At 31.1% G+C, this 12,793-nt stretch overlaps 2 protein-coding genes across 2 annotated transcripts in view; both read left to right on the top strand.

Moving 5' to 3' along the window:
* LOC124424362 (cAMP-specific 3',5'-cyclic phosphodiesterase) overlaps positions 1 to 12,793 on the top strand; it is a 335,250-nt gene that overhangs the window by 40,602 nt on the left and 281,855 nt on the right. The gene's annotated exons all lie outside the window — the stretch shown is intronic.
* LOC124424127 (centrosomal and chromosomal factor-like) overlaps positions 947 to 12,793 on the top strand; it is a 73,680-nt gene continuing 61,833 nt past the window's right edge. The window contains exon 1 of the mRNA XM_046962722.1: positions 947 to 1,143. Coding sequence (XP_046818678.1) covers positions 947 to 1,143 — 197 coding nt within the window. The remainder of the gene's footprint in view (positions 1,144 to 12,793) is intronic.

Here is a 12,793-nt window from a genome sequence, read left to right as displayed (position 1 = left end):
CTCAGGCGGCCTATTATCGTGGACCAGAAATAATAAATGATCTATCTCATTTTCTTTCTCTCTATCATTCTCAAAGAACTTATTCTCGTATTTTTTTTATCTTCCTCTCTTTCTCATTTTCTATTTTCAGTCGTTTTCGAATTTTTACAAAAAAAAAATATATATATATATATATGCATATAACTATTTTTCACTTTGTTAAGCTAACACGTAGTCGCACATTATTACAAAAGTCAAAGTCATTTTAAAGTTTCGAGAAACGTTATTACCTATTGCACTCAAGGAATAAAACGTGATATATTTTACGAACTTATCTTAAATAGATTCTCTAAAAGTAATACTTTTTCTCGCAATGTAATCAGTGGACAAGCAGGTTTAAAACGTTCGCCACGATCGTATATATATATATATCTTGGGACCAGTAGAAAAAGAGATATTCGAGTTATCGATTATGATAGCTTTCCTTTCTGTAACAAATGTCGATTGGATACGACCTAATTACACGCAGATGCATTTAAATTTGTAACAAATTTCTATTTCTTATTTAGTCCAATTTTAATATTTCATATAAACGATACTTTTAGATTTCTCTTACACATATACACACACACACTCAGACACACATACGCACACACACACACACACACACATATATATATATATATACTTAAATATATATATATATTATTACGCTGATCTCGAGTTGGCCTATTTCGGATAAGAAACTTGAAAAACTTGGATCGGTTCAAGTGGAAGATATTGTCGAAGTTGTTAGTCATATAGAAGCAAGAGAGATAGAGAAAAGAGAATAAGAAAAAAAAGTAAAGAGAGAATGAGAGAGTGAGGGAGAGAGAAATAGGGAGAGAAAAAAATAGAGAGAAAGAGAATAAACTAAAAAAATCGATCGGTACGTATTATAATGAAGTGCGACGAAAGAAAACGCGAGATGTTTTCGCGACGTGCGTGTAGCGAGAGCGGTCCGCATCCGAGTATTCCGGGATCCGGTCCGGTTGGATCCGGTCATCTTTGGAGTAAAAGGAATCAAGGACGAACATCAGCACCGGTCGTTGGTGATGTCAAACAACCAGCCATCATTCTCAAAACTAGAAGAAGCTGGCCCGTTGCGCCTATTCAGTGTAGAAGGTAAGTAAAAATGAAAGTTTATTATTATGATATTTAATGTATTCGGGACGCATGAATATGGCGTCTCACGATCAGTAGGGCGCCATAGTTCGTTGATTAGTTGGTTGGTTGGTCGGTCGGTCGCCCGGCTTGTTCTTCGAGAACGCTATTACTTCTATTTTCTGCGTAGAAGCTTCATCCATTTTACGTGCTTCTTATCGTAAATACAGAGACTTTTTTGAAAGCGAGATAAAAGCCTGGTTTCTCTTCGGTGTAATTGCGAATAAATTATGCCACTTACATATATGTACAAGTATATGGATATATATATATATATATATATATATATATATATATATATATATATATATATACAAAATGGAACGGAGAGTAGGTTGAAAATCAGAACTTTATGTTCTTGAATAGAATATAATTGTAATTGTTGAATATGCTATTTGGATAGAAATTTTCTTTTCGTTCATGCAAGATTGGATCGTGAAAATTAATGGAAATGTAATAAAAAGCTTTAAGCTGATTCTCAATGATTCTCGAATTTCATCGAAAAAAGTAACTATGGGATGATTGGTTCGTTTCGAGTAGAGGATATCGCGATTTTTTCCGGCTTCTCATTTTCTTCTTCTTCTTTTATCTTTCTTTTTTTTTACTTTTTCTCTTTATTATTTCTTTCCGAGGGAATATAACCTTACATATATATATATATATATAAAAGGTATTTATGAATATTCGACAAAGCTTATAATTTGTCGCTCGAATGCACTGATATAAAGGATACAAGAAGATTAAGAACAGAAGATCCTTTATAAATATTTCGTTCGGATTTTAAAGGACACTTTTGCCAACGATAATAAAAGGGATTACGAAAGGACTCCGTAAATATTTTAATTTTTATTTATTTATTTATTTATTTATTTATTTATTTATTTACTTAGTTTGTTTTTATTATTATTTTTTAACCCTTCAGGTCAAAGTAAAAGAAGAAAAAATTTTTACTATTTCTTTCTACTTGCCTCGTGCCTTGTACTTATTTATGCTTTTTCGCAGCTTTTTCTTGGGTTATTTGATAATGAAAGGGAAAGAGAAAGAGAAAAAAATAAAGAGAGATGAAACATGCAGTACGCGTAAAAATACGCTTCGTTAACTGTTTATGAGAATCCTGTAAAGAGTATATATATATATTCTATATTATCGCAAAAATGGTCTATTTTTCCTCTTTTATTTTCTTTTTTCTTTTTTTCAACATCTAATTTCGAACTAATAATTGCGTTACTTGTTCACGCTGCAATCATGCTCAACGTTCCAACGATAACGATCTCTTTTTCGAGCGAATGTTATTTCAATGTTATCTCGCGATATGACGCTTAGGAAATTACGTTTGTTAATACAGTTATCGTAGAGTTCACACGGGGTGGTAGTATCAAGAAATATTCGATGAAAATCAAAGACCGCGAACTCCTAACATTTTTCATGGAATTCTCGAATTTTCTTTTTTTTTTTTCTTTTCTACTAATAGTTTCTTCTTTATTTTTTATTACTACTTATATTTCAATTAAATTAAGTGTCTCTAAGCCCGTAGGATGCTGCTGCTAGAGACACGTTAATGATAAATAATGACGACGTACTTTTTAGCTCGTGTTTTTACTTATTCTGTTTTCCTTTTCTTTTTTAATTTAATTTCTTTTTTTTTCGTCTATTTTTCTCATTTCTCTTTTTTTCCTCTTTTTTTTCTCTTCCCCCCCCCTTTTTTTCTTTTTTTTTCTCTCTTGAAACTTTCAATGTTTATAAAAATGTGAAAATGTATGTATGTTATCGCGAATGTAGACAATATTCATAATGGTTTTTTTTTTTTTTTAGTTACATAAAGTAGTTTTAAGTTCATCATTAGACCGTTGGTTGGATGTTACTAGATTTGAAAGAACCTCTTAACGTGTTATCGTAACAATAGTTATTATTTTAAAGGTATTTCTAAATGTAATTGCAAAAGCCGTTTTATGTTCGTTAGATTCCTTTTATATGCCAAAAGTTGTCTATACCTTTTGATATCAGGATGCTCGTGCCATGTTTCATTATCATTCACGAGCATGTCTATCCTTAACTTCCGTTTTCTTCTTCGTTGCACGAAACGTTTTAGAATGAGAGAGAGAGACAGAAAGGGGCTGAGAGGAAGAGGGAGAGAGAGACCTTTCATATGGTAGGTTTCTTCTAAAATTAATCGTGCGTTCGTGTAATGTCCGATCGACTTAACGTACCGAACGAAGAAAGTATAACATTTTTTTCACAAATATGTGTATATATATATATATATATATATATATATACGCGTACATACATAAAAAAGGTAAATAAATTTTAAATTATATCGTACGTTAAGTTACCTTCGTAACTTTCAACGTTTCATTACGTATTCACTTAATTTCTATAATAATTTTAAACGTTGACCAACAAGTTAGTTCCATAAATATTTTTACACAAAAGTTCGTAAAATCGAGCCAGTCATCAGCCGTGATGTTGAGCGTTTATAAACGTCAACGCGATAACCTTGTTATAATTTTACTATATTTTCTTGTATATTATTTTAGTTTTGGAGGTACGAAAATATGGTTAAAGCGCGCAAGAAATTGTCGAATGGTAGAGGTGGGAATGCTGAGAAGAGGTGGAGGGAGGGGAGCGGGGGTGAGTGAGTACAACCGAGGCGTTACGATCGATGCTTTGCAAGTTTCTCTCTTCTATAGATATTAGGCTGGCAGGGAAATATGTCAACGATAAAAATGCTACTAGCACCGATAAAAGAGAGCTGCATTGTGAATCGGGGCCAGGTATGTACTTCCGCAGTTATAATACCCTACCTGATTTTGCCATGGTGAAAACGCGTAGTAGTAGATGTAAGTACTTCGTTCTATTCCAAGACACGAGATCATCTTTGGATAGTCTAAAATTATGTTCGTCAATTACGTTCGCGCTTCGGATAACTTCAATAACGTTTCACTTGTGAAAGATTCTCTCTCTCTCTCTCTCTCTTTTTGTTTGTCTGTCTATTTGTCTGACTGTTTTTCTTCTTTTTCTATTGTTATCGAATACGCGTCAGCGTATGATGAAAGCGAGATCATTCTATTATAAATAGATGAAAAATGTTAGATGAGCGTTTAACGAAGACTTACGTAAAGCCGTAGATATCATGTATGCAGAACGAGTTTCATTAAGAATATGTTTTCGTAAGATATATGTATATTATCTCGTTTGTTCGGCAAGGTAAATCTCATCGTACGGAACCATATACATAAGCTTCATGGTAGTTGATTGTTAAATCCTTATTAAACTGTCGAATTTCATGATACAAGTAGCATTACATTACAATATTTAAATCCAAATTATAATGACATTATCGAAAATCCAACGAGTATTATTAATATTATGAATTTTCGATAGGATTATGCGTATTCTATCCAATTATTATTATTATTATTTACATTTGTTTATCGCTTAGAAACGAAAATTTTTAACGAAGCTTATGTATGCACATAGTATTTATTACGTGCTTAGAGATGAAAAACGATCGATAAGAAATATCAGATGTTATTGTATTCCTTACGTATACGTGATCTCGTTAAGTATTATAAAATACACATTGATATATTCTAAACGCAGATAAAGAATATTTGTACAATGTTTTATCGGATATCTACGAGTATCGAAATCAATTCTTAGAGTTCGTTATATAGAGAAGAAAGGGTATATTTGGAATCTTGTAAAATTAATTATGATCGGCTTTTTTATTTCCTTTCTTCTTTTTTTTTTTCTTTTTCTTTCTCGAGACGAGAAGTCAAAGTAATACTTCAAAGATACGATCTCGTTTCTCTCTGCTTATCTCTTTCTCTCTCTCTCTCTCTCTCTCTCTCTCTCTCTCTCTCTCTCATTCTGTCTCTGTCTCCGTCTCTATCTATCTCTCGAGACTTTTTTAGCATCAAATTCTTCTCTATCGATCGGTACCACGTGTTTTTACGAACAGACCTATTTTCCTTTCTGTATCGATTTGAGCCAAATTCTATTTTACGAACGAATGGATAAAATTGTTACTTCGAACATAATCGCGGAATGAAAATGTAAGATGGAAAAGGATAGACATATCCGATGGATAGACGGATAGACGAAGAAAGAGATAGAGAAAGTGTTATGAGATGAGTTTACAAAAAAACAACTCGACAGACGATAGTTCTCGAATCGAATCGTCCCCTTTAAACGTAACTCGATCATTCTTCTCGTTTTCGTCTTTATGAGAAGGGAGAGAGTCACTTGCTTCGAGTACCTCCTTGCGGTCTTTCTATATAAAGAGAATGAAGTTTATCGATGAGTAAGGAGCGAGGGCGGGTGGGGGGTGGGGGCTGGAAGCAGCGATGGAAAGGGATAGGAAAAATGATCGACGACGTGAGAAAATCAAGACGAAGACAATGAGAAAAATAGTGGATATTCATCGATGCCTTTTGATCTAGAAAACGTAGAAGAAACTTTTTACCTTCTCCTGTTCGCCGATCTATAAATACGATTTTTTTCTTCTTTATTTTTTTTTCTCTCTCTCTCTCTTTTTCTCTTTTCTCTTCTTTCAAGAAATTTTCTCCTCGTAAAATAAAATTTATAAAGAAGGCCTTTCAAACTTTGTGAAAAAGTAAGAAGAAAAGATTATTTCTTTTTGAGATAAATACCAGATATTCTATTATCTAGCGTTGTTCTACTCTTTCTGCGTTTAATCGTTCTCGCTTTATTGCATATCAGATAAAAATAGAACACGGCCAAGTAGTTGTTAAGAGACTAAGATACTTGACTTAGTAGTCCTACCGTAGATGAAGGAGTCAAACTGGAGGAGTCGTTAATTCGATTTGTCGAGTAAATAATTCTTTTAGAAAGAGGAACTATGAAATTTTTCTTTAAATATCGTTTGGTCCTTTGAACGTTCGAAAGATCGTCAAGATTATTATCGTTTCGTGGGAGATCTTTTCTTTCTTTCTTTTTTTTGTTTTAGTTGTTTAATTTTTTCCTTCCTTTTCAATTTTTTTTTCTTTCTTTCTTTTTTTCTTTTTTTTTTTTTCTTTACATTTCATGGAACAAAAAGTTTTATGAATTTATCGCGAATCGTTCAGGTTGAAGTTCTACGTGCCATTCCCATGAGCGTGCGTGCGTTCGTGCGTGCATGATATCCGAATGATATGGGTCACGCAGTAAAAAAAAATGCAAAGTTAGAGCGATAAAGATGAATGATATAATAAACGAATAAGATAGATTTATATTTTCTTAATACTTTTTTTTTATTTTTATTCACGTCGATTATGTTTGAATAGATCGTGAAATAAAGGAGGCTAGAGATCTGTCGTTGAAAATCGCTCTAGTTCTCTATTTCTCTATGTCATTAGAGATACATACATGATATGTACATATACAATATATATGTATGGTACTTATCGGCACGTATATCTTCCCATGTATTATATCTTACTATCGTGCATTAAACATGTGCCGAAAATAGTATCGAGATTCGTTGAGATTTCTTGGCTTTTATATTAAAGCTCACTGCGATCGTTTCAAATGATAATAATAAAAAATACGAGGACATACTTACGTTAGGTGCTTTAAAATGTTGATATTTCATGGAATTTATAATAATAGATATGTACGTACGTATGTACTAATGATTTTGTTTCGTAAAGGACACTTGAATGAGCATTGATGTTTATTAATTGTTGTTTTTCTTTCTTTTATCTCTTACTATCTCTCTTTCTTTCCCTCTTTGTATTCCTATGTGTACGTTTCGAATCTCAATAATAAATTCTCATTCTCACGAAGACTTTAGGCCAGTTCGGACGATTCTCATTGCCGTAGAGGCATGCAAGTATATTTCAAAAATTTGCATAACGATTGTAGGTATTGTTGCACGCTAGCCTTTATCATTGATTGATCTATAATAAGAATTCAAGCGGCGACAAGGAGTGTTCGATGATTTGTAACTCTCTTTTAATATATATATATATATATATATATATATATATATATATATATATATATATATATACATATATTTACATATATATATATGTATGTATGTATGTATGTATGTATGTATGTATATTTATATATAGTGAGATTCATCAGAGAGTTTATCGTTATTATCAACGAACGTGTTTCACTTGTTGATCGCATGAAAAAAAAATATTAAGTCAAATATGCATATCTCTTTGTTATTTATTCACGATATTGCTGTCAAGTTAGTATATCGTATTATTTTTCTAAAGTATGGTTCGTTTTATCACCCGTACGTTAGATTGTCTAGCGTTAAGATTGTTATAAAGTGCTACGTTGAAAAGACAAAAAAAACAAAAAAGAGAAAAAAAAAAAGAAGAGAAAATAAAAGAATAGAAGAGAAAAAAAGTATACGCGACGTACAGAAGTTATACCTATTCTATAAGTTTGCCGATGTTATCGATGCGGTTATACTGTATTGGTCCTTGATTAAATACTGCACTACGGTCATTGATTAAACATTCAACTATAGTTACCTATATTCCGGAGGTCACGACAAAATATTCGATAGGGACGATCCTACAATTTGACCGTAGGTTAGCTAAAAAGTTGATACTGTGATATCATCGTGCGTTAGTGCGATGTGCCTGTCGTCAGCAGGCGTGCAGCAGAAGGTGAATCCATTTAAATGTACTTTATCTGATAGAGTGAAAGAGAGAGAGAGAGAGAGAGAGAGAGAGAGAGAGAGAGAGAGGGAGGGAGGGAGGGAGAGAGAGAGAGAGAGGGATCGCATATCGGAAACGTTATGAGGGAATTATTTTTTCATTTTATTCCATTATTTTTTCAGATATCCTTTTGCTGTCTCACCTCATATAAAAAATGACAACAAAACTTTTTTTTTCCTATGAGTTAATCTCCATTACGAAAAAAATGCGCTCTCCTTATCAATTTTGACCTTTCCTTCCTTTTTCCTTCCCTCCTTTTTTTTTCAAATGCTGTCATCCTATCTTTTTCTTTCTTTTTTTTTCTTTCTTCCCCCTCTCTTCTTTTTTTTTTTTACTAACGCAAAAAAATAATGGAAAAGGCACGAACCTTTTTTTGCTGAGTCCTTCAAGTTAGTTGGTGGTGTGTCTGCATTGCAGTTCCGAGTTGGTATCGACCTGTTAGACGGCAGTCATCAACCTGTCGGCAGGTAAATGTGTTCACGCGGGTGCATCGTAAACGGTCGAGTAAGAATTGATCGTTTCGCGAACGTTGCAGTAGGTAAGCTCGCACCGAATCATTAGTTTTTGTTTTGTTTTTGTTTTTGTTTTTGTTCTCTTTTTTACCCCCTTTCTACAATATTGAAATCAGATTATTCTTTTTCTTTCCGCCCCCTCCTGAATTACCATCGAGATATCTTTTAATTAAAACGTAATAACATTTATTATCGAGCATAACGAAAATCTTCCTATATTATCGTGGTTTTCGTTTATTGGTACTTTTTTTTTTATGTATATATCAAATACTAGGTAGTTTTTAATAAATCGTATATGCAAATACGATTTTGTGTCATATAAAAACCCGCATATAAATTTTCGATTTTTAATTGACGTATCATTTTGAAAAATATTGCAAAATATATTTTATTTTATAAAATTGTTATGTTTTATAAGATCACCCAAAGAATTTTGAAATACAGCGTATTATATAATAATGATAGAATAGAGATACTTTCGTATTTATTTTTTGTCAACATCGTTCGTCCTGTACGACTAATATTTTGCGAGGAAGGCCGTTTGTAATCACTTTATATATAATCCATGTTATCGATTTAATTTTGTATCTCTGTTACAAAGTATACCATGAAAATTGTAATAATTAATTGGAAAAATTAAATATATATATATATATATATATATATATATATATATATAAATAAATAAATGAGAAACATAGGTATTTGATATATTAATGCAATTTAATTTTATTTTAGCGTTTTGTATTTCTACATTTTATTTATGAGCACTTAGCCTTTCGTAAAGTATTTCTTCCTCTTTTTTCTTTTTGACCTTTTCTTTTTTTTTGGATCTTTTCCTTTTTCTTTTTTTTTTTTTTTCTTTTTTTTTGTTTTTTTTTTTTTTTTTTTTTTTTTTTTTTTTTTTTTTCTTTACTTCCGCATATGAATGCAAATGCGCGTGAGTGTTTATACGCGGGGATGCTTGAAGATGTTGATTCAAGAAAAAGGCTGTTCCCTATTCATAACATCTCTCTATAATATTCCCGAGGATTTCCTTTTGAATTTCGCGAGATATAATTTTTAATCTACTTGGTTTCCCTATTCTTTGCGTTGTCGGATGATAGTAATATTTTTCTTTTTCTTTTTTACACTGGCTTCGTCGTTATTGTACTGTCAGTTAATATTTGTTAATTACGGTGCATTGATAATTTTTTCTTTTTTTTTTTTTTTTTTTTTTTTTTTTGAGAGTTATTCTAAAAAAAATACAATTGTTGTCATTATTCACAAAAAAGTAACGGAACAAATTAAAAATACGATCGATTTAGAATTAAAATGAATATGTCAAACTTAATTCAACATTTACAATAAGAAATAATATTCAAGAAACATTTAATGATTAATAAACAATGATTTTATAAACATTTAATGTTTTAGCTTTTATCTTCAAGTTCCATTTAAATCACGTCCCGAATGATCTGTATTTTGGTTAAAATTCCGGTCGAGGATAAAGTACTTAATTGATGGCCGTTCGTAACTAGTATACACGCGGAAATACATCCTTGTTCATGGCAGAGTGAACACTGTTGCGTGTACGATGGTAAAGCGCATACGTTTGCCATGGTAATTTGACGTAGATACTAATTTGAAACACCATACACGTTCTTCCTTTCATTAAGGAATATAACAGTCGTAGAAATCTCAATGGCAAATCCTAAATAACAATGTTCTTGAAAGTATTTTCATAAAAGCATTTTGTGATAAAGATCGATCAATACAAATTCGTTCGTATTATTAGTTGAATTTTTAATTGCATATTAAATTTATATCGCATATAATATATATATATATATTGGAAATGTTTATTAGAAAAAGCTTTGAATTTTTGTTCTCTTTTATTCCATTTACAAGTATCATTCAAAAATTGAAAAATTGACACGTGCTGTGATCTAGATTGGGTAAAAAGTTTACTTTATCGATAGAACTCGCAAAGAGTGCTTTGTAGATTCCTTTCTTATCATCGTGTCGATAAATTAGAAATGTACGAGCTTCCGTGCTTGTTCGAGCTTTTCGTTCTTGGTTGATAATAGTACCATAGGAGTATTTAAGATTTTATCTTGTGAGATAAACGAATGTAGTTTCTCTTGAAGAATCATTGGTTGATTCTATGTAAGATTTATTTGATCTTTCGAAAATATTTTAACGTTACTTTTATTTTCTTTTTTTCTTTTTTTCTGTTTCAGGTGAGTCTTAAGGCCTAATCATTAAATTTTACTCTAAAACGATATTCATGGTGCTTACGCTAAGGTGAGTTAAAGATTTTCATGTACTATGTTAATTAAAATCTCTATATATATATATAGATTTGAGATGGTAATTAAATGTCGATAAAATTAAGAGTATATTACGATAAATGTGCATGTTTTAAATGACAAAAGTACGTCGTTTATCATCGATGTCCCTTTTTATTTTAACGTCCGTCATTTTTTCTTTCCCTTTTCACGATTCAATTACCTTAAAAAGAAAAAAGAAAAAAAGAACTAATCAAAAGAGATTCTCCACGATATTGTGTAAAATCTAATATGACATGTAGAACTAGAAAAAAACTTGAAGAAGGTGCTCTTAGGACACAGATTTAATTTATTATTTTCTTGGAATATTGATTTTACAAAAGCAGTAAAATCCCTTTGTATACGTTTTCACATCAATTCTGGTTTATCTTTTGACAAGGAAAAGACTACAAACTTTGAGAGAAAAAAAAGAGCGAGAGAGAGAGAGAGAGAGAGAGAGAGAGAGAGAGAGAAAGAGAGAAGATACAATGTAGACAATATAGGGGAAAGTATAATATATCCTTTGTGATTGGATATTGAATAAAGTACGAAGCTAAGTAGGTCTCGGGCATCCATAAAGTTTTGCGAAAAAGCTTTTGAAACTTTCCTTTTGCTTATACTCATAACATGTTATTGTCGTTTCTCTCCCTCTCTATGTCTCTCTATCTCTATTTCTATCTCTATCTCTATCTCTATCTCTATCTCTATCTCTATCTCTATCTCTATTTCTATCTGTCTTTCTTGATTTTAGTTAGAAAAGCGACGATAAATTTCATTAGCAGATTTGGAGAATTGGAGCGAAATTGGCGTGAAATTTGTATTGCCAAAGTCTACACGTTTCTCCTACAGTGTTTAATGAACTTTTGTAATTGCTTCGTACATTCTGTATGGTTCTTATTTACTCTTATCCACCTACGTTTCACCAAATAGTTTCTACGTCTAAATTTAGTTTTCCAAGTGCAAAGTTATTGCACTTGAAGCTTAAAGTTTGTTTTTTCATCAAGGAAGAAACATAAACATTAACAAATGAGCAAATGCAAATCGTCGTAGTACTTTAACTTTGAAATCTTTATCGATTTAGAAAATAAAATAATTTTTTTTTTTTGAGATGTAGATTAAAGATAGCTGCTATTTTGTCGTGGATCAAAAGTTCCCTTTTCTCGTTTCGATTTTTTACTTATTTATTTATTTATTTTTGTGTATTCTCGTTGTTATGATGGAAAAAAGAAAAAAAAAAAGAAGAGAAAAGAAGTAAGACGCTATTTATTTAACGATACAAACGCAATGATTTTTAACTTAAATGAAAAATACATCGACGATGACTAACTCTGATTAATTCATCAAAGCCAAATTACCGTCGATCTTATATCACAAATAAAAAAAAAACATATATATATATATATATATATATATTATATATAAATATATCGATCATATCTTGTTTTTCATTTCATAAAGCGTGGATTGAAAATATACACGATACGTTTGGTCAACAAAAAGAACAATGATCGTTACGAATGAAATAATGGTATTTATCATTATGTACAGTGTTTATGTAGTATTTTTTTCTTTTATTTTTTTTTCTTTTTTTTATATGAAATAATAAATACATACACTTTCATTTTGAAAATAGGAAAAATCAATATTTTCAGAAAATTGTTCTTGAAAGTAACGAAAATTTTAGCTTTAGCAAAATGGTCGGTTATTGATTGGCTGCCTGTTGCTTTTAAGCCATTGTTAAAGTTATATATATATATACATACATATATATATACATATATATATACATATATTTATACATACATACATATATATATATATATATATATATATATATATATATATATATGTATACATTTTGTCCTGCTGTTTCAGGCCCTTCAGATCTCACGCCTGTCCTTCTGTGTTAATGGATGTCCTGTACTTCTATCCTTTATTTGGATATCCTTTCACCTTCTTCACGTCCCTCATCCTTTTTGTGCTTCATTGTTGATATCTTTGTCTTCATTTTTTTTCTCTCTTGCTTTTTTTTCCTTTTCCTTTTCCTCTCACTATCTTCGTTCTCACTATCTTCCACTCACCAGTTTCCTTTGTCACTTTT

This window comes from Vespa crabro, chromosome 5 (assembly GCF_910589235.1).
Source record: "Vespa crabro chromosome 5, iyVesCrab1.2, whole genome shotgun sequence".
NCBI classification, from domain to species: domain Eukaryota; kingdom Metazoa; phylum Arthropoda; class Insecta; order Hymenoptera; family Vespidae; genus Vespa; species Vespa crabro.
Note: the sequence above shows the minus strand (reverse complement) of the source record. Positions and strands in the feature narration are given on the sequence as shown.